Source organism: Myodes glareolus, chromosome 2, assembly GCF_982192425.1.
Source record: "Myodes glareolus chromosome 2, mMyoGla1.1, whole genome shotgun sequence".
NCBI lineage: Eukaryota > Metazoa > Chordata > Mammalia > Rodentia > Cricetidae > Myodes > Myodes glareolus.
The window spans coordinates 102,236,825-102,263,155 of NC_142027.1; the positions used below are offsets into that span (position 1 = coordinate 102,236,825).

The 26,331-nt window shown below is 52.4% G+C and overlaps 1 protein-coding gene across 1 annotated transcript in view; it reads left to right on the forward strand.

The window, feature by feature from the left end:
* Positions 1–11,361: 11,361 nt before the first annotated feature.
* Tnrc18 (trinucleotide repeat containing 18) overlaps positions 11,362–26,331 on the forward strand; it is a 93,704-nt gene continuing 78,734 nt past the window's right edge. The window contains 2 exon segments of the mRNA XM_087903318.1: positions 11,362–11,756; positions 13,571–14,001. Of these exon segments, the coding sequence (XP_087759444.1) occupies positions 13,815–14,001 (187 nt within the window). The 5' untranslated portion in view covers positions 11,362–11,756; positions 13,571–13,814.

The following is a 26,331-nucleotide window of genomic DNA, read 5'->3' on the forward strand; positions in this document are numbered from 1 at the left end:
ATCCTAGCATTGAGGAGACTGAGGCAGGAGGATTGCCATTTTTACAGGTCAGCCTGGGCTACATCGTGAGACTCTGTTTCAGAAAGGAATGGTTGGCAGGGTGGCTCAAACCTGTAATCCCTGCACTGGAGAGGGTGAGGCAGGAGGATTGAGAATGTGAAGTCAGCCAGGGATACTGCTTAGGGAGATCTTGTATCAAAAACTGAGAAAGAGGAGTGGGCAAGATGGCTTATGGGTTAGGAGGCACTGGCTGCTCTTCCAGGGCCTCTGACACGCTCACACAGTCATACGTGCAGGCGAAATACCAGTGCACATAAAATGCAAATAAAACCGCTAAACCCTGCCTCATAAGGTGAAAGTCAAAGACTCACGCCTGAGGCTGTCCTCTGACCTCCACATTCACACACACAGGGAAGCACGCGTACACAGGAATCACACACACAGGAAACAAACATATGTGGGGCTGGAGAGATGGCTCAATGGTTAGAGGCACTGACTGCTCTTCCAGAGGACCCGGGTTTGGTTCTCAGAACCCACATGTGGCTCACACCCATTAGTAACTCCAATTTTAGGGGCTCCGACACCCACCTCTGAACTCCGTGGCATCATGCATGCATGTGGTACACAGGTATATACGTCCAGGCGAATGTTCATCCGCATAAAATACAATGAAAAAAATTAAGCTCTGTTTTTCGAGACAGGGTTTCTCTCTGTAACCCTGGGTGTCCTGGAACTCACTCTGTGGGCACTGACCTCAAACTGCCTCTTTCCTCCTGAGTGCTAGGATTAAAAGCATGCGCCCGCCATTGCCACCAGGCTAAATTTAAATTTAATTTTTAAAAATAATTATGTCTGAAATTCATTCGTTTGGGTACAAATAAAAATTTAAAATTATCACCTACTCCCCAAAGCATTTGTTGATTGATTGATTGAGACACAGGATCTCACTGTACAAACCAGGCTGGCCTCGAACTCACAGAGATCCAATTGCTTCTGCCTTCCAAGAGCTGGGATTAAAGATGTGTTGCTACTATGCCTGACCCAATTACCAGTATTTTCTTTTATGTTAGTTCAAAGCTTGTCATCCCCTCTCCGGGGATCCTCCTTTCTCGCTCCCCATTGTTACTAAAGCAAGTGTTTTATTCTGCTTACTTTAGCAGTGTGTATACACCTATGTCTGTGTGTGTGGACAGGGACAAGCACAGGCACTCCCTGAAGCAAGAAGATCCCCTGCAGCTGGAATTTCAAGGATTCATGAGCTGCCTGAGGTAGGTGCTGGGAACTGAAATCAGGTTCTCTGCAAGAGCTGTATGTGTTCTCTGGACAACCCCGACTGTCCTGGCACTCGCTTCTTAGACCAGGCTAGCTGTGAACTCACAGAGATCCACCTGCCTCTACCTCCCGTGTGCTGCGATTAAAGGAGGGCAGCACCAGTCCCTAGCTTTTTTGTTTGTTTGTTTGTTTCTGTTTTTGTTGTGAGACAGATGCTCACTATGTAGACCGTCTAGCCTGGCTTCAAACTCATGGTTCTCCTGCCTCTGTCTCTCAGATAGAGAATTGCGTTGTAAATCGGCTTCTCTTTGGTATTCAGTAACAGCCACACAGGACAGACTAAGACAGCATGCAGGAACAGATGACCAAATGAACACAATGTAGTCAATTTACACAGCAGAGTATTACCTACACTTAAAAAGGACATTTTGAGAGACGCTTCAATACGGGTGAGCCTAGGAACATCACACTGAGTGAAGTAAGCCAGTCGGGGAAGAACATAGGCAGCCATTGACATGACTCGGTGGGAGAAAGTGCTTTCTGCAGGGATAACCCCAGGACTCACCCAGTAGGAGAGAACTGACTCCCCAAAGTTGTCCTCTGAGATCTTATACATGTCATGGCATGTACACACACACACACACACACACACATACACACACACACACACATACACACACACGGTCTCAACAAAATAAACCAAAACTAAACCAGAGCAGTAAGTAGGTGACAAGGCTGGAGAAGGGACTGGGGAGCTGTATGTAATGGGGACAGAGGTTCAGCTGGGGAGGAGGAAAGGGTTCTGTGGATGGATACTTGTGATGGCTTTATGGTACTATGCACGCAGTTAGCATGTAGGCCTACAGAGATGACTCAGCAGGTAAGAGCGCTTGGAGATTTTACTGTTCAGTCCCCAGCACCCATGGCAGGTGTGTCATAACCCCCTGTAAATCCAGCTCCGGGGAAACCAATGCCCTCTTCTGGCCTGCTAGAGTACTGCATCATATGCACAGATACACACACCCATACACACTGTGGGGTGCACAAAATTAAAACAAAAATAAAATATTTTGGAAATGGTTAAAGTGGCAGGCCAGTGACATGTCTCCACCTTTAGTATTTGTCACCAAGCCTGATAGAATTTGACACTAAGTGACCACATGATAGAAGGGAAGAACCAACTCCTGCAAGTTGTCCTGTTGCATTCCAAGTTGCACTGTGGAATGAGCGTGCTCTGTACACACACACACACACACACACACACCATATAAGTAATTACAAATAAAACTAGTTAAGCTGGGTGTAGTGGTACAGATCTTCAATCCCAGAATTTGAGAGGCAGAGGCAAGAGTTCAAGGCCAGCCTGGTCTACATAGTGAGACCCTGTCTCAACAACCCCCTCCAACCCTCCTCTCCCTCCAAAAACAAACCCAAGCAAACAACATGGTTGAAATAGGCCCTAGTGTGAAGACCAGAGTTTGAATGCCCAGATGCACGTGTGGCAGCTGCCAGTAATGCCGGCATTCAGAAGGCAGACGATTCCTGGGGCAAGACAGTGAGCTGAGCGCAGAACCACCCAGCTCCGGGCTCAGTGAGAGAGCCTGCCTTGATAGAGCAAGGAGAGAGAGAGAGAGAGAGAGAGAGAGAGAGAGAGAGAGAGCGCTCAACAAAGACACTTGACGCCAGCTTCGAGTCACCACACATGTACACATCTTTGCACACACAGAAGGTTAAAATGGTAATTTTGTTTCCCGAGGCAGTCTCCCCATGCAGCGCAGGTTTGTCTTGACTTTGAGCCTCTTGTGTGCTCAGATGACAGGCCCATGCCCTGGAAAGCTCCCATCTCCATATAAGGTCATTGTGAAGTATTGTTGCTCTAAAGGTGAAGTTAACTTTTCCCAGGTCGAACCCTGACAATGGGTCAAAGTAACTATCCCAGGAGCCGGAGCCAGTGGGGGTAAGAGGATTTGCTGAGCAAGCAAGAGGGCTTGACACTTGGAACCTTTGTTCTAGGGCTTGGGGGGGGGGTGGGTATGGACACCAGAGGATTGCTGGGGCTCCCAAGCAGCCAGTCTAGCTCTCTGTTCAGTAGCAGACCCTGTCTCAAGGGAAGAGGGTGGAGAGCAATAGAGCCAGTAGCTCCAGACACCCTGCACACACGCTACACCCCCCCCACCTCACCCCTACACACAAAGCACCAATTGCCTTGAAGTCCAACTTGGTGAACCAAGGAGTTTACTGGACTGACGTATAGGGGCTACTCACAGGAGTGTGGGTGACCCTCAAACAGCCCGGTGGATTACTACTCATGTAACCTTGGGAAGGCTCTGACTGCTGTAAGAATTTTTATTTGTCTTTACTTGATGTGTCTGAGAGCCCATGGCTTCCCTCTACAATAGGCTGTTTGCAATTTTGAGGAGATTGCTTCCACACACAGGAATTAGGGGTGGGAGTGTCCTTCAGTCCGTAACAGAGCCCCCAAGAAGAGGGCGCTGTACCAGGGGAACAGAGTCTTGCAAGGGGCATCCTGGAGGAGAATCAAGGTTTCCAGCAAAAATAATCAAGAGGGCAGATCTTTTTGGCCAGAGCAGTTCTAGAAGTTTCTTGGAAGATAACGTACCACTGAACCTGGGCACACGCAGGTGTTGGTGGGGTGCCCCTGCCTCCTCTCTGGGGAGGGAACACAGAGGTGTACTGCCCTGAAGCTCTGAAGAGTGTGCGCCTGTCAGGTTTAATCTTGGTGGGTTTGTTTTTGACTCTCAGTCGATGGGAAGGGATTGAAGTGGGAGTGGGCGCCGGCTGGCACGGAGAGGAGAGAGCGGGTTTCAAAGCTGTAGCCATGGGAAATGTTTTTCTATCCTGCTTGAAAGAAAATGCATGCCAACGAAAGATAAAAGGGAAAAGGCAGCGTGTGTGTGTGTGTGTGTGTGTGTGTGTGTGTGTAGAGGGAGAGGGAGGGAGGGAGAGAGAGAGAGAGAGAGAGAGAGAGAGAGAGCAGACAGACAGACAGACAGAAGCATGGGGGGAGAGAGATACTGGCTCAGATTTGGTCAGGGTCAACCCACCTCTCTCTCTTTCCTTACTTAGACTGCCCCCATTTCCCTGGGTTTTAGGGCCCTGCTTGATGAGGTGTCTCTGCCTGGTAAGGATGCCAGACAGCAGCATGTAACCGACAGAGGGAATGGGTGAGAAATCCTAAGGTTCAAGGGGAGAGGGGAGTTGTGATTCTCCAGGTGTGTGGACTTCCAAATCTGTACTGAGGTCCGTGGATGTGCACAGGAGGAGCACCCACCTTTCTACCACACCCACCCCTGTCCACCAGAGACTCTTCTTGATTTTTGTGGTTTAAAAAAATGTATACTTAAAAAAAACCATTATCTATTGTGTGTATACTGGGCATGTCTGCAAGTCTATTCTCTTTCTGCCGTCTGGGTTCCTCCAGGGATGGCCCTCAGACCTGGGCAAGTGCCTTTATCTGCTGAGTCATCTTGCTGGCCCTCTTGATGAATTTTTGAGAGAGGGAGAGTCAGTCTCTAGATGTAGGTAGGTCTCGATCAGTCAAACGGCGGAGGATGACCTTGAACTCCTGTCCCCCTAACTTCCACTCTCAGGGTCTGGGGTTATAACTAGGCACCATTATAAGTAACTGGAAAAGAAAATGAAGACTAGAATTTTATTTATATTTTCCTTCTTATGGAACGAGGTCTCACTATGTTGCCTTGGCTGGCCGGTGTAGATTCACGGAAAACCACCAGCTTCCGGCTTCAGAGCGCTGGGACTGAAGGCCCCTATGGCTGGCTTGGGGTGTAGCCTACAGGGACCGAAGGCCCCTATGGCTGGCTTGGGGTGTAGCCTACAGGTAGACTAGGGAGTGGTTGGTCACAGCACTACAAGGGAAATAAAAGTCCGATGAGACCCCGAACTCCCAGCCCAAGCAACTTCTTAGCTGAGCGGCTGTGACCTACCTCCGGCATCTCCTCCATGAATTCTTTTAAGACAAACTTAGACCAGAGTTCTGAGTCGGCAGTGGCTACCCTGAGCAACGTAGAAGAAGCTGGGAGGGCTCAGTCACAGAGGGTGGGACAGCCCCAATTTGGAAGCGACCAGCCCAGATTTGGAGGCACCACGTGGGTTAGGGAGGCGGGAGGCCAGGAGCTGCCTCTGGGCGCCAGGCATGCTGTGGAATTTGCGCCACGGCTCCCTAGCATGCTCGGGCCTGCCAGCCAGCCCCGCAGAGGCCCAAACAAAGCTGGGAGCCAGGAGAAAGGGGGAGGGGAGGGAACTTCTGAGATCAGGCAGCCCCCTCCTGGGGCACCGAGTCCCCACCTAGGTGCAGCGCCCCTCCCCAAACACACGTGCTGCCAAGCCCTCCATTAGTCACCCCGGCACTCACACACATAAATCCGATTAGTCACACCCCGCACAGACTCGCTGCGGAACACACCCGGTCACACCCAGACAAAGACCCGAGGTCCCCAAAGAGGCCTAGTTTGTCCATCGCGGTTTGTTACCCATTCCCCAGGGACTAGCATGGCGTTTTGCGGGAGAGGGCACCGCATTCTGGGGTTCACAGGCGTTTTCGCAGCAGCCAACTCCCCCTTACAGGGCATAGCACTCCTTAAATAACCACAGTACCCCTTAAGCTCCTTCCAAGCTCCCCTTGGGGCATATATGCCACAATATACACCCACCAGTGTCCTTGGCCACCCACTCTTCCGTCTCTCTGGGGGTGCGTGGGTTGACACTGGGCCCCCTCCCCCACGCCAGTCCTGGGACAGGTCTAGCAGGAAAACATTCCCCCCAAGGTCACCGCAGCTCTAAAGCGGGCGGCCGGGGAGCTGATTTATTTGCAGTAACGCTATCTCTCTGATTCCGGAGAGGGAGGGGGAAAAAAAAAAAGAAAGAAAAAGAAAAACGCTTGCGGTGGAGTTTAACCTTGGATGAAACTGGCGGCGCTTTTTTTTTTTTTTTTTTCCGAAGCACTTCGATGGGGCCTTGCACGGACTGCTTGGCCCGGAATGTGGATCTGCAGCCTCTGGCTGCTAGGCTACCACCCGGTCAGTTCTCATATTTCTCTGCGCCCAGCCCAAATCCCCTGGCCCCCCTAAAAGTGCTTTTGAGACATCGTAGGGAACCCAAGAGTTCCGTGAGTGAGAGCAAGGTTTCCACGTCCCTGCACCCCACATCTGACACACTGATATGTATGGGGGGGGGGGTTGAATGCTTGCCCCCACTGTTGCTGACCCCACCCTAAGCCCCATGCACTCAAGGAGACCAGCATAATGGTCTGTTGCCTGCCCCTTTGCAAAGAAAATTCTTGTGGCATTATTAACCAACCGCAAAAGCATTCACTTTGGTAGTTCCTCCCTTAGGGGTAACCGTCACCCTATGGCCGCCACCACCAGATGACCAATGCCTGTTTTCCGGGTGGTTCAGTTCTGGGTATCAGAGGCGGGTGGTGGACTTGGGAAAAATCAGACCCGAAGGAGATGCTTCGGGGTGTCCTTGGCAAGGAGTCAAGGGAAGTCTAGGAGGTCCTGCCTCCAAATACCATGCCTGTAGCCACCTCGGTCGGTTCTTGGATGCTCCCCTTCCCCCCCCCCCCCAAATAAATCCCGTGTAAAGGCCTGGTATTAATATGGAATCCAGAGCTCCCTCCTTGGCATAAATGACCACCCACCCACCCACTCATCGAACTTTCCTACATGAAGTGCCCGGGCCCAGACACCCCTACCCCAGATCGTGATCTGTGAGGCCCGACACTCGCGGTGCTGGCACCGAGTGGGTGAGGCAGCTCTTGGCGAATGGGGAAGCTCCTGGCTTGATTCCCTGCGTGGTCTCGGGGTCTCCAGGCCGTGACCAAGGAGAGAAGAGTGCCTGGCCATGCCTCGGGGAGGAGGGCCAGAGCGCAGATTTATGACCCTACCCGGTCCCCGCGCTCCAAAAGCAGCTAGCCAGACAGTGGAATGTAAGACCCGACCTGGGCCAGAGGAGGAGGCCAGGGTCGGAGGCGGGGCTGAGAGAAGCAGAAATCCGAAGTGGCCGGGTGCCACCGCCCCGGGGTTACCGGTTGCGCGCCGGGGTCTGGGTGGCGTGCGAGGCTCTGGCACCACATCTTTGGTCTTGCTGGTGGGCCTGGGCTGCCCTTGGCTGGATGAACCTCTTCAGGATACCCAGCTGCTGATGGGCCAGCCGCAGCGAGAGATTGCGAGCGTGGCTGGGCCCGGCGCGGCCTCTCCGGGTTTTAGCGGCGCCCGGGCCGGGAGCTCTTGGGTAGCCGGATTTAGGATCTACTGGATACACGCGCATTAGACTACTGTGGCATCTCCACGGGAGGCACAACACAGATTTCTCTTGGGGTCCCCTTAAGTCTCCAGTGGAGTTCCACTCCTTGGGAGAGCTGGATCGGGGCAGGGGATAGAAGGTGGTTTGGGTGTCCTCTCTGAGAAATGGAAACTACCTTTGTTTCTTTTTCCTTCTTCCCCTTTTGGAGGAGTATGGGTGGAAACCTCTCCACATCGATAGCAACACCGGAATTGTGGAAGATGAGGGGTCAACCTTTCGTGGGGCAGAAATGAGGGAAGCGCGGGGTTCCCTGGAGCTGGACAAAGGCGCACCGCAGGGGAGGCAGCCGCGCTCAAGGTTGGCCTGTCCTCTGGTTTTACAACAAAGAGCTTTCAGTTTGGTCCGTGGAGGATTCGTTCAGAGCGTCCAGACCGGGATCTGGAAGAACACACTAAAATCCTCAGGAGTGGCCGGGGACAAACATGCCGGACCAGACAGGCCAGCCCGGGTCTGTTGTCCGGGAACTGTGCCCTGGGTCTGCGTGGAGGTCCCCCACCCCCAGCTGATTTTCCATCCAGTCAAGTACAACACACACACACACACACACACACACACACACACACACTGCGTCAACACAGTTTTTCTGGCCACGGATCCCGCCGGGTAAACAAGCGGGAAAGATGGGGGGGGGATGGGGCGCTGAAGATGGCGCCTGGACCCGTGGTCCGTACGGTTGTCACCAGCTCCGTTTTAGGACGAGTATACCAGGCTTTTGTAGTTGAGTGTGGCTCAGCCCGGCCTGGAGGTCATTTCCCCAGACCCGGAGGCTCTCTGGAGTGGTGGTGGCGGTGCAACCTCTGCTTTTCTGGAAGTCCCCACGCCCCAACATGGCTCCCGGCCGCTGTTAAATGTGGGGGGACACGGGCGCGGAGACCGGGGCCCTCCGCAGACTTGTACTTGGCTGCGTGGAGAGGTGCGGGAGGGACTCAACCTGTGTTCCCCTGCCCGGGGGCTGGGAATCCGGCGCCACCGGTTCCCCAGGTCCAACGCACCGGTGGCCCGAGGGCCGAGTGGCAGGTCGAGAGGGGACCCCGGGCGCCGCACATTCCAGAGGGGAGAGGGCCACGTTCCACACCAGCCAAGGCCCTAATGAAACTCTGGGTCGGTATGCCATGCCGACAGGGCGCACGCTTGAAAAATGCAAACGCCATCGGCAAATCGGAATAATTTTTTATTAGCAGCTAAATGATTTATGGCACAATACCCCGCCGTCACAATTACGGCGTCTTGGAGCATCCAGGGGTGAAAACATTAAACATTTATAAAAATAGGCCTTTGTTTTTTTCCAACCCCGCAAGCCTTCTGCTCAATCCCCCACCCCATCTCTCTCTCAAGATACGTATTTTTTCTTGAGCTGTATTAAAATAAGGAAAACATTCTGGATCCCGGGAGGGATGAGGGGGTTGGGGGAAGATCAGGGCCTGCGTTCTGAATATCGGAGGGCGATGGGGGTGGGGGAACGCGTAGGGATTGAGGCGTGGGAGGGCTTAACTGGGAACCCACAAAGGCCTCTGGATAAGGCTCAAGGGCACTAGACGCCCCCCACCCCCTCAGTCCGTTCCTCTCTTGTTTCCAGCAGCCCGCGCAGTTTAACGGCATTTATTTTATTTCTTACCATCAACCTCCCCCCCTCCCCTAAGGCACACAGACACAATACCTCCTTTCTCTAACCCCCCTTTCTCCGTCTTTGCTCCTGGCCGTCCCCGGGCTGCACCGGGCGTCTCCGGTCGCCCCTGGCTGCCACTGAGACCCGTACGCCCAGCTCCAAGCGCGCGGACACCGCCGCTAAGTTCCCCTTGGCTCGGGCTATTTTCGTTCTTTTCTCTCCTTCTCACTCCTCCCTCCTCCCCCCCCCCCCCCACCGAGCTCCAGCTTCCAAAAGAGGGCAGCCTAGAAACCAGCGCAGGAAGCTCCAGGAAGGGCAACTTGAAACTGCCCTCAAGAGGCCGAATTTTTTTTTCCCTTCAAATTTATCCTGGAATTAAATTAGACACCCCCAGTTCTCTCTCGAATCTTCCCCCCTCTTTTTTTTCTTTCTAAAAGTGGAGAAAAGAAAATAGAACGGATGAGCGCTAACTAGCTCATTAAAAAAAAACCTCAGAAAATTTGCCTTAAAAATGGATTTTCTTTAAAAAAAAAAAAACAGCAGCAGCGCGAAAACGCTGAGTCCGCAGAGCAGGGCGAAAGAGCGGGCTCCTTTTGTTTTAATTAAAATCCTATAACCACGGTTGCTCTCGAGGCAGGATCTGCAAGCTCTCTGCCTTCCCAAGCTTCTTTTCCAGGGTAGGTAATGCCTAGCTGGGCTCGGGCTCCTGTGGGGCTTGCGGAGAGGGTGCGGGGGCCCCGCCACCCCCACTTAGGACCCGTCCCTTTGGCGAGGACCACATTCCCTGCGTCCCCAGCCAGGTAGATCTGCCATACGCAGTTCCCGGCCACTCAGTCCCGAAAGTTTTTTTTTTTTTTTTTGCTGAAGGAGCAAAATTAAAAGTACAAAGTCTGGGGGATTGGGGCCCCCCTCCCTCTCTGGCCGCCGTGGCCAGCCAAGCACTTTTGGGCTTGGCTTGCTTCCTCTGAGCTCAACAGATTTTTTTTTTTCTTCTTTTCCCGGTCTCGCCCTCCCTGGAGGGGGCGCGGCGGATGGAAGGCGAGAGAGGCCCCCAGCCAAGAGGTTTTTAATATTACACCTTAATAGGTTTCAGAAGGCCCCGTGGAGAAATGCTAATAGGGCTGAAATGTCAGAACCGAGAGGGATTCAGCTCGCGCTCCGCCGATCTAATCCTTTTTTCTGCTCTGGTTTTTCTTGGGGGATGGAGTGGAGGAGGAAGGAGGGGCGCCCACGCCAAAAGGGGCTTTGGGGAGGGGCGCGCGCTGCGCACTCAGCCGCAGAGCCCCACAGCCCGGGTTTCTATAGGAACCCTTTTTATAAGATGCAACTCACCGCTGCCGGCCGCCGCGGCCTGTCCAAAATATTAAATAGTAAAGCCTTCTGCCACCGCGTTTCAGGGAGGGGACCCGCAGGCTGGGGCAACAGGAAAAAAAAAAAGCAAAAAAAAGGCCTTGTCGCCTGGCCACCCCACCCGACCGCGACTGCTGGGGGGGGGGGACAAGGAATGAATCGCTGCTTTATTTTAAAAGAAAAAAGAGAGAAAAAAAGCAGCCCTTGTTATTTCCGCGTCTGAACTGCGCGCTTTGGAGTGGCACCCTGGAGAGAGAGCACTGGGCGCGGGGCGCAAAGAGCAGCCCGCCAGCTCCCGGCCTTTCCCGGCTAGCTTGTCACCTCCTCCCGCTGGAGGAAGCTGACAGGAGGCCTTGCAGAGCCCGGGATTGCGGCGACAACCATCTTCCTCTATTTTGATCACTCAGCCCAGACGCAGGAGGAGGGGCTGGGATGGGGGGGGAGAAAAGGGAGAAGAAGGAGAAGGGGGGGCTGCTGGAGCTGGTGAGGGGGAGGGCTGCCTAGAAACGGCTCGGAAAAATTCTCACCACCAGTTTTGATCATTCAGCCCCGCCGTGGGGAGCCTGGAAACTGCTGGAGCCCCGAGGTCCGTAATTGGTTTTATAGGAATGGCTGAGGGCCAAGGTGTTTACATGCGCGTGATGGGCGGCGTGCGGGGCCAATGCGCTGCGGCCGGGGGCTGGCCTGAAGGGGGGGGCGGGCACCCGGGAACAATGCGTGTTTCTTCGCCTGCGAGGCTCCCCTCCCCCAACCCCCTCGCGCCCCCCCTCTGCTTTTTTTTTTTTTTTTTTTAGATCCAGCGAGAGGAACTTGAAAGGGGGGTTGTGTAATGTACCTTTTCCAATCCCGGGCTGTATATGGAGATTTGGGATTCTTTAAACCGGCGCTACCTGGATTTTATTAAAAAGCGGGGAGCTCGGCGGGAGGAAAGCTGGCTTTTCCGGGGGCTGCGGGAGCAGGGCCGCGGGAGGGCGGAGGAGTTGGCGCGCCGCGCGCCCGGCCCGGGGAGCGGTTTTCTACCAAAAAAAGGAAAGGCGGGCAAAAAGTGTGAGGCAGCTGCGGGTGGCGGAGGGGAGCGGCGGCCGAGGGATGGCGGGCAGTACGGGCGCCTAGCCGCGCCGGGAACCGCGGCGGTCGCCGGAGTCGCCGTCGGAGCCTGGAGCCCGGAGCCCCGCCGCGCCAGGTACGCTCCGGGCCCCGATGCTCCCCAAACTTGTGCAGCGCACCCCTCGGACCCGCTGGGCATGCGTTTCCCGAAACTGTCGGGGTCCCCAGAAGGAACGCTGAGGGCAGGGACCTGGGGGAGAGGGCGCGCCGCTGCGCCCTGAGCTCCCACCCGAGCTCCCAGCCTGCAGCGCCGCCGAGGGCGGCGGTTCCCTACTCCGTTCCCGGCAGGCGGCGAGCTAGCCGGGGGACGCCGAGACGGTTTCGATTATAGGCTGTTTTTAATTAAAAGCCGGAATTCAGCCATTTTAGCTGCATTTAAGAGGAGAAAAGTAGAGGAGGACGCAGAGGAGCCCCGCAGATGGCCACGGCAGCTTCTCGACCATCGTAAAGGCTGCTCCATAGGGCTTCACCCCGACTTCCTTAAAGTGGGGCGCCTGGGCAGTGCCGTTTTCAAAACGTTGCCTTTAAAGAATATTATCTTTAAGTACATGTGAGAAGCTCCTTGCGTCTTTGAGACACGTATTCTGGACTGTGGCGATCGTAGATTTTTTCAAAAGTAAACGCGAACCTGGTAACTAGAGCCTGATGATAGCAAGGGAGGGCGAGAGGAAGAGGGGGTGTTTGTAACCAAAGCCACGTTAAAATAGGCGTCCTTAGCAAAGTTGGGGGAAGAGGACTTTGGGGTCGACCCGGGAGCCCGTGGCTTTGGCTTAGTCCTCCGCTACTAGAGCGCCCCGGGCCTCCTGGAATCAGGATCTGGAGCTGCCAGGGGCTGGCGGATGGTCTGCGAGGAAAGGATGGCCTCTCCGAGACCTCCTTCTGCCCCCCACGGGAGAACGACAGATCTTTTAAACAAACAGCTTAAACTGGAATTAGAGGGGCTTCTATGCGATGCTGGGGAGGCGCCCCTGTGCTGGCCCGCGCTCCTATGGTTTTTCCTTTGTAGGTTATTTTGGGGGTGTGTGTGGGTCGCAAAGCTAGAGTAGAAGCGAGATCCTAGGAGCCCCCTTCTTTCTTCTCTGATGAACCCCAAATCCACACCAGGCTACGTCCTCCCGGCCTTGTGATTCCCAGACTCGGGCGTTGGAAAATGAAACTAAATCTTGTTTTGGAGGAGTCTTTTTCCAGTCCGCGGGCGAGAATGCCACGTCCCGGGGACTCGGATTCTGCGACTCCCAGTGGCCCAACGGGGGCAGCAGGAGGGGGCGGTGATCTTCCTTTAAAAATAAGCCCGCTTTTGTATCTGACCTTGGTAAACAGCAACAAAAAGCCTCGAAATCGAACACTCTTTATTATTATTATTTTTGGCGGCTCACAAAACTCGGGGAAAAAAGGAGACGAGGTCCCCAAAAAGGTTAAATATTAAACTTTGAGGATCAGATAGTGGCATGGCGTTATGGACACATTTCGACCAACTCTAAAGAGTTTGCAGTTTTAAACCCCCGAGCATGTGACGCCTGGAAAATAAAGCACTCTTCGGGTTTGGATTTAGCTGAACGGGCGCGGTCGGCTGAGTGGCCTTTCCCAGTTTCGGGAGGACTTAGCAGGCAAGAGTCCGGGTTGGGACGCAGCTCGCCAGGGCAGTTTTCCCGAACCAGATCCCTGGGAACCCCGAGCTGGTAGAGGAAGGACCATAGGTCGTGGCTTTTCGCGGAGAGGGGGCTGCTACTTCTGATTTTATTTCTGACCATCAGCTTGGTTCGCTACTCTCCGACCCTGAAGGGCGAGGCGACTTTCTGAAACTTGTTTTCTTTTTTTTTCTCCCCTCCCCTTTTTTCCCCTTTCCTCCTCTTCTGTGTCTTCCGCGGCCCATCTTATTCCCTCGCCAAGACGCCGTGTGCGCCTCCTCGCGCATCTCCGCTCGGCCGCCCGGAGGGGACTCACCGCGGGCCGTTCGTGCGCCCCGGGCCGCTGGCCCGTGGTTGAGCGCAAGCCCCGCTGGCCGCCGCCATGCACGCCGCGGAGCGCCCGCCACCCGAGGACACTAGGACTACATCGAGGCCGAACTTTTAAGTACAACTGAAAGAGGCCGGCGGGCCGGGTGGGGAGGCTGACCGCGGCACTCCCGCGGAGGATGGATGGCCGAGATTTCGGGCCCCAGCGGTCCGTCCACGGCCCCCCGCCGCCGCTGCTGTCCGGCCTGGCCATGGACAGCCACCGCGTGGGCGCGGCCACCGCCGGACGCTTGCCCTCCTCGGCCTTGCCAGGTCCCCTGCCGCCCGGGAAATACATGGCCGGTCTCAACCTGCACCCGCACCCGGGTAAGTGTTGCTCACTGCGCTGGCACCCACCCTCTGCCTTGAAGGGGATCCTGGGGAGGGGAGCCCTGGGCAGACCGCTGCGACTGGAGCTGAGAGTCTGTCCTGTTTCACCAGGGTGTGTTGGAGGCTCAGCTCCCAGCGCTGAGGTCGGTCCCGAGGCTCTGGGAAGACAGTCTCGGTTTCTGTCCCTGGTGTACTGATAGTCTCAGTCTTCCTGAGGCTCAAGTGTCTGCAGAGTCACAGCCGCCTTGGGGGAATCCCAGTCCAAGGGCTCTTGAGGAAGTGGAGTTTGCAAGATAAATAAATAATAAAAATTAAAAAATAAAAATAAACGTAGGCGACAAAACAACGTGTCAACTCCGCACCTCGGGAGACGCCCGTTCCCTGGTCCTTTTCTTGGCGAGCTTCCTCGTTACATGGGTGGGTCTTGGGTTCGGTCCCCTCGTGGAGCCGCGTCCCGGGCGGTTCCACAACTCGGAGGGTGGGGTGGAGGAAATAAAGGAGAATGACCCCAGTTTTAGGAACCTGATCTCTGGTGAACTCTGGGGACTCTGGTTATTTGGAAGAAATGAGTGTACCAGATTTGTGCAGCCCAGCCGCCAGTCCGGCTGAGCACCGGCTGCACTGGGTACCCTGCGGTGGCGCACGGGAGGTTGTGGCCGAGAAGGCCCAGTCCCTCACCGGTTTCCTCGGGCTACTCGGGGAGGAGCAGGGGGCCAGGCAGGGCCGAGGCAAGCCTTGGCCACCGTGCTCTGGGAGAGAGGGAGCCTGGGATCTGCAGACCTGCCTGGTGGTGGCTCCGTGAGCTGGTCCCTCCCCAGTCGCTCCTTGCTTCTGCGCCTGGCTTGAGAACACACCAACTCTTCCTTTAAAAGCACTACCTTGTCGATTTCCCAGGGATCCCGTTCTTCTCGTCCTTGAGACAAGTCTTGGAACAGACACCCTGGGGGCCCACAGCCACCACTTAAGTTTCTCCCCCTGCCCGCCAGGGTGACCAAGGCTCGCCGATTTAGCCTCTGCCTTTGATTTTTCTCCTGGAACTTTTCGAGAGTCGGAGTCCGGGACTCAGCGGGACAAAGGGCCTTTGTGAAGTGCCTGGCGGGGGAGGGGCGAGCGGAGATCCCTGTCGGCGGGGGCGCAGGGACCCGGGTCATCTCCCCCGGTGCGCGTGTGCCCCTTGAGAGCTGGAGGTGCGTCCGCGCGGAGGGTTGGTGGTGACAAGACCAGATTCGTACAAGAATGGTGCCCTGTGACCCAAGTGGGGCATCAAAGATTATTCCCAAAACACGATTTGGGGATGGCCTTGGGATACAAAGGCCATTTGGGCCAACCCCTCTTCTCTGAGAGGGACCGTTGGAGATTTCATGAATGTGTGAATTTGCGTGCTTTTTGGGGTCCCTGGGTTAGTTGTTCTGGATGGAGGTGGTGGCAGGGGCTCCTCTTGTGGCCTGGGAATCTGACCTCAGGGTGTTCCTGGCTGGCCGAGTCTCAGCTTGTCGCCTGCTCCAGGACTGCCTGGGATCTGGCCCAGACCTGGCTGAGAGCAGCGCCGACGGCCACTCCTTGCCGCCGTTCTAAGTGCACTGCCCTTTCTCAACCCTGGTAGCATAGCACAGTTACACTGCCTCCCATGCCTAACCCGCGATCTGGTGGATGGGATGACAGACTAGGAAGTCCAGCTGGAAGACTCCTTGGAATCCTGTGTCGTGTCCTTCTCTGCTTGCAGCTGTGCGACTTATGCACAGGGTGGCTTGAGGGCGTGGAGGAAATGGAGGGAAAGCCACTGCAGTCCCCCTGAGGCCTCGCTTACCAGAGAGTGAAGAGTGGGGGCCCTTGACTTCTTGCTAGCCCCATTTGTCCCCAGCTCCAGATGGGGCAGAGAGACCGAACCCCAGGTCAATGCCCAGAGCTGAAGCCATACTTAATCCCATTAACCACGACGTGGGACTGCACCCCATTCAACCCCTAGAGCTGGTGGGGCTAAAGGCGGAAGACACCCCTCCCCCACTCTGCTTTCTTTGCGGGGTGCAGGTGCAAGATCTTTTCGCAGGGCACCACCCTGTGCTTTTTCTGGCTGCTAGCTCCTTGGATCTTGCCAGCCTTCTCCGAGCCATCTTTATTTGTTTACTTTTGTATAAAAAACCAGAGAAGCTGAGCTGTTTGCCAGGGTCACACAGCCTGAAGGGAGAAGGGGGTGTTTGTTACCATTGGTCTGGTCCCATGGGGGAATGTGTGCATGTGCCCATGGCTGCTAGGGTGCAGAAGCACCTAATGAAGTCCACCAAGAAGGAGCTTGTCTGGTAACCTTGCCAGAGGAGGGCTGTTGAGTGAGGGTCCGCTGGAGGAAGAGCGGTCTGCTCTGGTACGGGTTTGGCTAAGGGCTCTCTAGTCCCTTCCTCGGGTGAAATAAAACAAAAACCAAAACCAAGAAACAAATGGGGTGCCAGCTATGGAAGCTCATACCTAAATCTCAGCACTCAACATAGGCAAAGACAGAAGGAGCAGGAGTTGGGGGCCAGCCTAGATACTGTATCTTGAAAACACGCACACGCGCACACACACGCACACACACACACACACACGCATACACACATGCCGGTTTGGATCAAAGGCTTCTTCCTTCGTCCTTTGCTCTAAGTCCTGCTGTTGAACTACAGTGTTCACAGCCTGTCAGTGAGATGGACCAGTGGGCTGGACTCTTACGCGCTGGAGTTGGGACCCTGGAAGGACCAATCTTTCATGTTAGGGTCCTGTTAGCAAGATCTCACACCTGGCTACTTATTTTCTCTGAACCCACACCCTGGACTGAATGAAGGGTGGGACTCAGGGATCTGGACCCAGGAGGCACTGCACTTTGACCTGGCCCTTCAACAATAGGCCATGGGCTCCCCCTCTGGAATCCACCCCAGTAGCCTACTGGGCTTGATTTAGAACGATTAAGCAGTTAGGACAGGCTGGGGAGACAAGGAATCCAGAAGATAAGGATTCTTTCTTCCTTTCTTTCTTCTTTTCTCCTTGAACCCTTCTTTCTTTGGTCAGAGGCAGCAAGGGATGGCATGAACCTACAAGGGTCCCTTGGGTTCCCTGTTTTTTGGAGTGGTCACCTCCTATTCTGTTTTTTTGTTTTGTTTTGTTTTTCTTTTTATATTTTAAGTGCGTGTGTGTGTGTACGTGTGTGTGTGTGTGTACGTGTGTATACAAACCCCACTGCAGAGACAATTGGCTGGAGTCAATTCTCTCATGCCCTGTTGGGCCTAGGATGGAACTCAGGTGTGGCTACAGGCCTCTTTACCCTCTGAGTCATCTTGTCGGCCCCTTTGGTACTTCGGCAACCCAAGCCTTGATTTTCTTTCTTCCTCACTTGTTCATTTGCTTAGCAAATGATTTCCAAGCGTTTCCTGTTCACCAGGGCACCGAACTGGAGCCTGGGACCGAGGCAGGGAAGCAAACAGACAGGAGGGTTTGCTCTTCCTTGAGGCTCACTTTCTAGTGTGGGAGCCAGGCAATAAACACACAAATCAGGGGGAGGAAATCATTGTAAATGGGGACACAGGCCATGTAGGAAATAAAACGTCCTGGGTCTGGTCTGGCCCTTGGAGTGAAGGGCCAGGTCAGAGGGCTTGACCTCAGCCATCCCTAGAGTGAACTCTTTTGTGTGTCTGAAGAGTAGAAGGATTGACAGAACGCAGAAGAGAGCCTGGTGAGAGCCCTGGGATCAGTCTGCCCAGTGAGAGGTATACTGTGGGGCGGGGCAGATCTTACCGGGTCCCTGAAGACCAGCAATGAAGTCTTGGAATTTTAAACAGCCATTTTACAAAACTGGCCTGGACTCTTAAAAAAAAAAAAAGTCAGTGGTATGCAAGGCGAAGGTGGGCAGAGAGCCGGGACTGCTTAAGACAACAGAAACAAATCTCCATGGCTACAGGCACTGTACTGCTCAAGACCCAGGGAAGAAACGGCTCCAAAGATCATGGAGGCAGTCGGTGAAATTGGAATATGGGCTGTGCATTAGCTGACAGTGATGGGTCAGTCCTGTGTTCCTGAACACCAGTCGCTGCCTGGCTAAGTGCTGTTTTTACTCTTCAGGAATAAGGATGCTGAAGTATTTAGGGGCAGGGGGACGCCATATCTGCCACTGTCTTGCCAATAGATCGGGCAGGTGGAAAAAAAGAATATTTTGAATTTAGGTGTCCAGGCATGTTTGCGGGGGACAGCAGGCCATGTCAGATAACAAACGAAGGAAGATGGGAACCCACGAAGGTCACAGTAGCTGTGGTAACTACGTCAAACTTCTCTGAACTTGAAATTCTTCCACAGTAAGCATGTTAAGGGCAAAGGGGAGGGCTTCTCAAAATGGCATAGTGGATAAAAGAGTTTGGTCCCTGGGATCCATGTGGTTGAGAGAACGGATTCTGGGGAGTTTGTCCTCGGAACTCCAGACAGACAGACAGACACACACACACACACACACACACACACTCACGGAGAAAGAGAGATCGAGATAGAGAACACTAGAGTTTTGGTTAGAAGTGTCCATAGGAAGGAAGTTTGGGGGTCACGATGGGGTGAGGCACTATTTTTTTTTTTTTTTAAACAGTCTCACTGTGTAACCCTGGCTGGCTTGGACTTCACTATGTAAACCTGGCTGGGATTAAAGTCATGCGCCACCATGCCTGACTTCTTTTTCTTTTCAGTGTTTGTCTGTGTAGCTCTAGCAGTCTTGGTACTAACTCCAGGCTGGCCTCGAACTCACAAAGATCCACCTGCCTCTGCCTCTAGAGTGCTGGGATTAGAGGTGTGCACCAACAACTTTTTTTTTTCTTTTAAAGACAGAGTTTTATGTAGCTGGGGCTGCTCTGGAGTTTACGATCCTCCTGACTAAAACTCTGGAGTGCTGGGATTTAAGGAGTCTTTATGGTAATTGCCTGGGGGGTGGTGTTGTTATGGCTTTTTTTTTTTTAAGTTGGAGTCTATTTAAGCCCAGGTGGGCCCTCCAATTTGCTAAATAATTGAGAAAGACCTTGAACTCAAGATTGTGCCTCTGTCTTAAGAAGTGTACCACGTGATTGGGTTGTGGGTGATCTTGACTCCTTTTGGTGGATCAGCTGTTGTCCAACCTGATTACGCTTCCACCTCATGATGTAGTATGCAGTCTAGGTTTTAGGCCCTCTCCACAGGTATTCCAGTGTCCACTAACCATGCATGGAACCCTGGGGTCGGTCCCAAGATCTGCCTGCATTGGTGACATATACTTTGGTTTTTGTTCTGTTTTTGTTTTTTTGTTTTGTTTTTTTGAGACAGGGTTTCTCTGTGTACAGTCCTGGCTGTCCTGGACTTGCTTTGTAGACCAAGCTGGCCTCGAACTCACTGAGATCCACCTGTCTCTGTCTCCCGAGTGCTGGGTTACAGGCGTGCACCATCACAGCCCAGCATGGCATATACTTTGTAATCCTGGCCTTCCTTGGGTGCAGATAGGTTGAGGCCTGCTTGGGATTTGTGAGACCGCTGTTTTAAAAACAAAAACAAAACAACAAAAACAGTACAAGACCAAAAGAAAAGCCAAAATTTGGTGTTAAGTTTTTCCCAGGGTCCTTTTTTTTTGTATTCCTGGCAATGAAACCCAGTGCCATAGGCACACACTACTGGGTAGACCCTCAGTCCAGGAAGGCCAGAGGTGCTTAGCATGCCTGTTGTGGAGAGAGGCCTGGCATCTACCCTTGATGGAAATGAAAGCCTTCAAGTAGTGAGATCCTGTCTCAAGATAAAAGGAGAACTGTGGAGATGTTGCTCAGTGGTAGAGCCCCTGCCTAGAATCCCCCAGTGAGGGACTGGGGTGTGGCTCAGGGGTAGAACACCTGCCTAGAATCCCCCAGTGAGGGGCTGGGGTGTGACTCAGTGGTAGAGCTCCTGCCTAGAATCCCCCAGTGAGGGACTGGGGTGTGGCTCAGGGGTAGAACACCTGCCTAGAATCCCCCAGTGAGGGGCTGGGGTGTGACTCAGTGGTAGAACTCCTGCCTAGAATCCTCCAGTGAGGGGCTGGGGTGTGGCTCAGGCTTATACACCCTTCCTAACAGTTTCGCACATTTCTTAGCAGGTTGCTGAGGTTCTGATCCTACTTGATAAGAAGCTGCTTCATCTGGAGGCTGGCTTTTCTAGGGCAGAGGGTTGATTTGTTTGTTTGTTTTTATGACATCTAGTTTCGTGTGTGTATTCACACAAGTGTGTGTTCAAAAGGGCGGTTTGCCTGAGTCAGTTCTGTCCTCCCATTTGGGTCCAGACGACCGAACTCAGGTCCTCGACTTTGGAGGCCAGTTGCCCTGTGAGCCCTCACCCCAGCCTAGGCCTGATATTGAAGTCGCGGTTTTCTGCCTGCCATGGTCTGTGAGTCTCTATTTTCCCATCTGCACAGTGAACCAGTTAATACTGAAAGCTTCCTTGCCTGGTCAAGTCCGATGGAGCAAGCTCAGGCCGGAGGCTTGACCCAGGCCCAACCCTCTGCAGAAGTTACTGAGAAAGTGATTGTTGTAATTACGGCCATCATTAGCGGGTGACTCACAGATTCCTCAGGCTCATCCACACCTCTCTCTGGGCTTTGGAATTCCCTTCTAACTATCTCTGGCTGGAGCACAGTCCTTAGCCGCGTGGGGCCAACCTAAGTTTTTTTTTATTATATGTTGGGTCTGGTGATAGACCCCAGGGCTTTGCAGCTACAATCGAGTGGTTTCCTAGGCCCTCACTGCTTACTTCTTTCTTTTTTGTTTGTTTCTTCGAGACAGGGTTTCTCTGTAGTTCGGAGCCTGACCTGGAAGTAGCTCTTGTAGACCAGACTGGCCTCGAACTCACAGAGATCTTCTGATTGTCTCTGTGTCCCCAGAGCTGGGATGAAAGGCATGCACCACCACCTCCTGGCTCTTATTTACCCCCCCTTTAAAGATTTATTTATTATGTATACAGTGTTCTGTCTGTCTGTATGTTTGCTGGTCCAGAGAGGGCACCAGATCTTATTATAGATGGTTGTGAGCCACCATGTGGTTGCTGGGAATTGAACTCAGGACCCCAGGAAGAGCAGTCAGTGCTCTTAACCTCTGAGCCATCTCTCCAGCTCCCCCCCTTTTTGTATAATAGCAGACTAAAATACTTCTATTTTGTGTGGCTCAAGCTGCCTTTGAACTCCTGATCCTCTTGCCTCCACGTCTGAAGTGCTAGGGTCACAAGTATGTGATGTCATACTCATATCCAGCCTTAAAATACTTTCATCTTAAGTTCTGGTTTATTTGACTTTTTAAAGGGTCTGCCTGGGTAGCCCAACTGGGCATGGAATTCACTGTAGCTCAGGTTTGTCTTAGAACTGGGATCTTTCTGTTCAGTATTGCCACGCCCAGTGGAAAATGCCTTTAATCCCTGCATTTGGGAGACACAGGGATCTCTGTGGAGTTGTAGGCTAGCCTGGACTACATACTGAGAGAGTTCCAGGCCAGGACTATATAATGAAACCCTGCCTTAAAAAAATCACCACCAAAGCAGGGCTGAGCATAGAGCTCAGTGAAGGCTTGCCTAGCACCGGTGAAGCACTGGGCTTATCAGTCACATTAACTGCTCTTGGTGCTGGCGTTCCCTCGAAGGTGGTAGGGTATAGGGTAGTTCAAGGTCATCTTCCTCCTTTGAGTACCTAGTGAGGTGGAGCCAACCCTGCCTCAAAGAAACAAACCAAACTGTGTGTGGTGGTGCTTATTTGTAATCCCAGCACTGGGAGGCAGAGGTAGGCAGATCTCTGAGAGGCCAGCCTGGTAGACAGAGTGAGTTCCAGGACAGTATAACTGGGACTACACAGAGGAACCCTGTCACAAAAAAAACCAAAAAGGAGAAAAAAAAGAGTATTAAACAAACAAGCAAATAAATCAGTAAATAAAATGGAGAGGCTGAGAGATGGCCCCGCAATGAAGAGCGCTTGTTGCTCTCGCAGGGGAGCCGAGTTCGAGTCCTAGCGCCTACATAGCAGCTCAGCCACCTGTAATCCAGTTCCACAGGATCTGATGCTGTCTTTTGACCTCTGTGGGCACCGCATGAATGTGGTACATCTACATACGTGGAAAACGCCCATACGTGAAAAAAAATGAAATAAAATGGAGTATGATCATAGAATCTTCCGGGAGATGTGTTTGAGGGTTAAATGATCCAAGTAAAGCGTTTAGCACTGTGCCTGGTAGAACGTGGACCTAGTCAGTGTTTATTGTTATGGCTTAACCCCTTCTCTGATTCTACCCCAGCCCTGATCTCTATGGAATACAGTTTTTATCACTATGGCTTTATAAATTAGGTTCCTACAGTCAGTGATGTCATAAAATTAACATTTTCCTGGAGTTACCTTATTTTTTTTGCCTGCCAGTCTCTGGATATAGCTTTTATTTGCCTTTATCTCCTGCCCAAGTTGCCCTTGTCTTTTCTTGAAGGTTGCAGGGTTCCAGTTCTGGATTATTCCATCTTCCTTCTCCTGTTGCCCGTTTCTCGGCTCCTTGTTTTCAGGGCCTTCCTGTTTCCTGCGCTCCTTCCTTATCGTGTTCAGAGGCAGCTTTCTGAGATGCCCTGTTTCCAGGGCAGATCTGAGGCCGGGTGTGCCTGGAAAATGCCTTTCTTCTACCCTGACATGTTAGTGGCTAGTGATTTTACTAGCTTCCAGTGTTCTAATGCTGCTTTTGGAGGTTATGACGCTGTCTCCCCCTCCCCCCTTTTTAAGGTGGTGCTGGGGGTCAAGCCAGTACAATGCTGTGTTATTATTTGTTTAGCTTGTGAACAAGTCTATGTACTTATTTTTTAGCCATTGACCGTTTCATTCATGTACATAATGAATTTTAGTCATTTGACTCCCCCTCCCTCCTCCACTCTTGTCCGCTTCTTTTGAAGCTTAGCTTCATCTTTCCAGATCTTCCTCCTGGTTGCATGACTCTTTCTTTTTCTTTTTCTTTTTGTGCATGACCAATCAGTTTCATTAGATTCTTTCTTGAACCTGGGTGGCACCTTACTTATAGGAGTAACTTAACCACACCACCAAAGAAAACAACACACCACCCCCTAGAAACCATTAACTGCCCACAGACCCTCAGAGCCTCATGCCACACCCACACCCCACTCCCCCACCCCGTTTAACGTGGGCCGCTCACGTTGACTCTTGATCTCTCTACGCCAGGTGCCCCTCCTTCTCTAGATGGCTTGATATCTTCTAACTAGTGCCTCCCAGTAGTGAACCACGTGGCTGTGGAGACCCCCCGGGGAGGGCTTGGCCTCTTCCTAAGTGTGTGGGTTGGACATTTTGCCTAACTGACCCGCCGTTTTCTCTCTGCTAAAATGGCTGGTAATAGTCACTTTTCATGACTGCATGGAGGCTAAATGTGTTTAGGCGCAGAAGCACCTAGAGTGTTGCCTGGCTCAGAGAAAGCCCAAGCTGCGAGTAGGGATTTCCTTCCCATCTAGCTGTCTCAAGATACCGGGCACAAGGGACTGCTGTGGTCTCCTTTTGTGTTTGCTGTCCTCCGTGCCCAGCTGCCTGTCAGTCTTAGAGTTCAGTTCTCCCCGTGTGAAATTGTTTCTGAGATTCTATTTTTATTCATCTTTGATCATTTCCTGCCTACCATTCTCTCTCTGTGCTAGGACCGAGATATCTTGAGGCCCCTGCTCCGGTAAAAGCTTTTTCTGTTTCTTTTCTTTTTCTTTTCCCGGCTAGCCTGGAGCTTGTGTTATAGACCAGGTTGGCCTCAAAGTCACAGAGATCCATCTGGGTCTGCCTCCTGAGTGCTGGGGTTACAGATGTGTGCCTCTGGGTCCAGCTTTATCTTTTAATATCTTTTTTTTTGTATGATGATTCTGTGTTCTCTCTCTCTCTCTCTCTCTCTCTCTCTCTCTCTCTGTCTGTGTATGTGGTGTGTGCGTGTGTGTGTGTGTGGTTCAGAGGATGACTTTGGGGAGTAGCTTCCTCCCGCTTCTCCATTTGGTCCCGGGATCTAACTCGGGCTGTCAGGTCTGGCTACAATCATTTTCACCCACTGAGCCATCTCACCGGCCCATGCTGCTCTTTGTGTTAGGTTATTTCCAGACAGTGTGTGGACCAGGCTGGCCTTGAACTCAAGAGATCTCACTGCCTCTGCCTCCTGAGTGCTGGGATTAACTGCTACCTGGTTTTCTTTTCTATTTTTTGCCTTTCCATTTCTCAGTCTTTTAAGGTGTCTTTAATGAGATTTTCTAACCCATTAAACATATATGTCATTCATGTACAGAATATATGTGTATATATACATATACATACATAAACATACATGCAATATATGTGTATTTCACCCCTCATGTAGCCCAGGCTGGCCTCAATTTGATATGTGGATGAGGGCAATCTTCAACTTCTACTCTTCCTGCCTCCATCTCCAGAGAGCGCTGGGATTATAGGTGTATACTACCACAGCCAGTTCAGGGGCTAGAATCTGGGTCTTCCTGGATGTTGACAAGCACTCTACTCAGCCCTATTGTGATTGCTGCTGTTGTTATTACAGCATCCCATTCTCTCACGGCTGTGTTACTTCTCGTGGCTTGGATGGTAGTGACTATATTTTTTTGTGTGGTTTCTTTTTCTTGCCTTCTCTCTGTATCCTGTAGGTCATTTGTCCTCTCTTGTCTCCCTGCATTTTAAGAAAGAAGGCAGTGGTGGCATAAGCCTTTAATCCCAGCACTCAGGAAGCAGAGGCAGGTGAAAACTCTGTGAGTTCGAGGCCAGCCTGGTCTCCAGGACAGCTAGCTAGGGCGGTTACACAGAGAAACCCTGTCTCGAAAAACAAAGCAAGCAAACAAAAACCAAAAATTGAGACAGAAAGGAAGGAGTACTAACCAGTCCGATGCTTGGGAGGTAAAAGCAGGAGGGTCAGGACAGACTTCAGTGTTAACCTTAGGTCTGTATGGAGTTTGAGGGCAGCCTGGATTGTTTGAGAATGTGTCTGAAAACAGGGACAGGTAAGAGCCCTGAGTTCGGATCCCAACACCCACCCAAAAGCTGGGTCAGGCTGTTCGTGCCTTCCCGTAGTTGGGTGGTTGGAGTGCTTTGGGGCGTGGAGACAGGAGGATTGCTGGGGCTTGGTGGCCTCCAGCCCGACTCCTGGTTCAGCAAGGAAGCTGGAGGGTGAGAGGAGGCCACCCAACCCATGCTATCTCTGTAAAAAGATACTCTCTCCGCTGATGGCTGTTTGGAGGCAGCTGTTGTTACGTGGCTGCCCTTGAGTTCTACCCCTCTGCAAATGCCGGGGAGCCAGGCATTTCTGGTGCCAGCTTTTGCTGCTTTTCTTTTTGGCCTTGTATGATTCACAAATGAGAGTATTCTTGCTGCTTAGGCGCTAGCGTTTCCCGTGGCTCTTCCTCTGCCTAAACCCAACCCCGAGCATTCCTGTCTTCTTAAAAGTTAATTTGCTAATTTAAACTAACCTTTGTTATTTGAGATAAGGTCTCAGACACTTGGGTCGCACCTGTAGGTGAGGCTGGCCTTGAGCCTCCTGCCTCAGCCTCCGGGGAAGGGGGTGGAGAGAGCCGGGATCACGGGAGTTCTACTCCTTTCTCCCCAGTGAATTCCAGCCTTTTATAGTTTCATCTTTGTCAGCAAGGGCTTGTGGGAGACTTTAAATTCTTCCATGGTGAAAACAGCTCCCCAGGTATGGCAGACAGCCAAAGACCTTTACTCGGCTTTCCCTGTGCCCTGTGTTCTATCACCAGCACTACAACCAAAGCAAACGAAACCCCGCCCAAATCAGCTGTGATCTTGAGCCCCTCCCTACCCCCTGGGTTTTAGAGCCGCCTGAGCCTCCGAATTGGGAGGATCAGAAATATTCTAATTTGATTGTCTTGTCTGTTTATTTGAGACAAGGTCTCTCTCAGCGTCTACTGGCCTCCAATTCCTTGTGAAACTCCTGCCTCAGCTGTCCACATGCTGGGATCTGGGGCATGATCCATTATATCTTGCTAGTTTTTTGTTTTGTTTTGTTTTGTTTCTCAGGATGAAACCCAGGGCTTCACATACCCCAAATCAGCAGTCTGCGGCTGTGTTATATCCTGGTTCAGTTTATTTATTTGTGTGTGGTGTGTGTGGTGTGTGTGTGTGTGTGTGTGTGTGTGTGTATTTATCCAGAGGCAGGGTGTTAAGTGGCCCAGGTTGACTTGGGTTTTTCCTGTATAGCTATGTAGGATGGTCTTCTTGCTTCCTGGGTGCTGGGGTTATGTGTGTCACAAAGCCTGGTTTATGGGTGCTGGTGATCAGGGCTTAGTGCAGGCTAGAGTTACAGCCTTTTGCGTGTGTGTGTGTGTGTG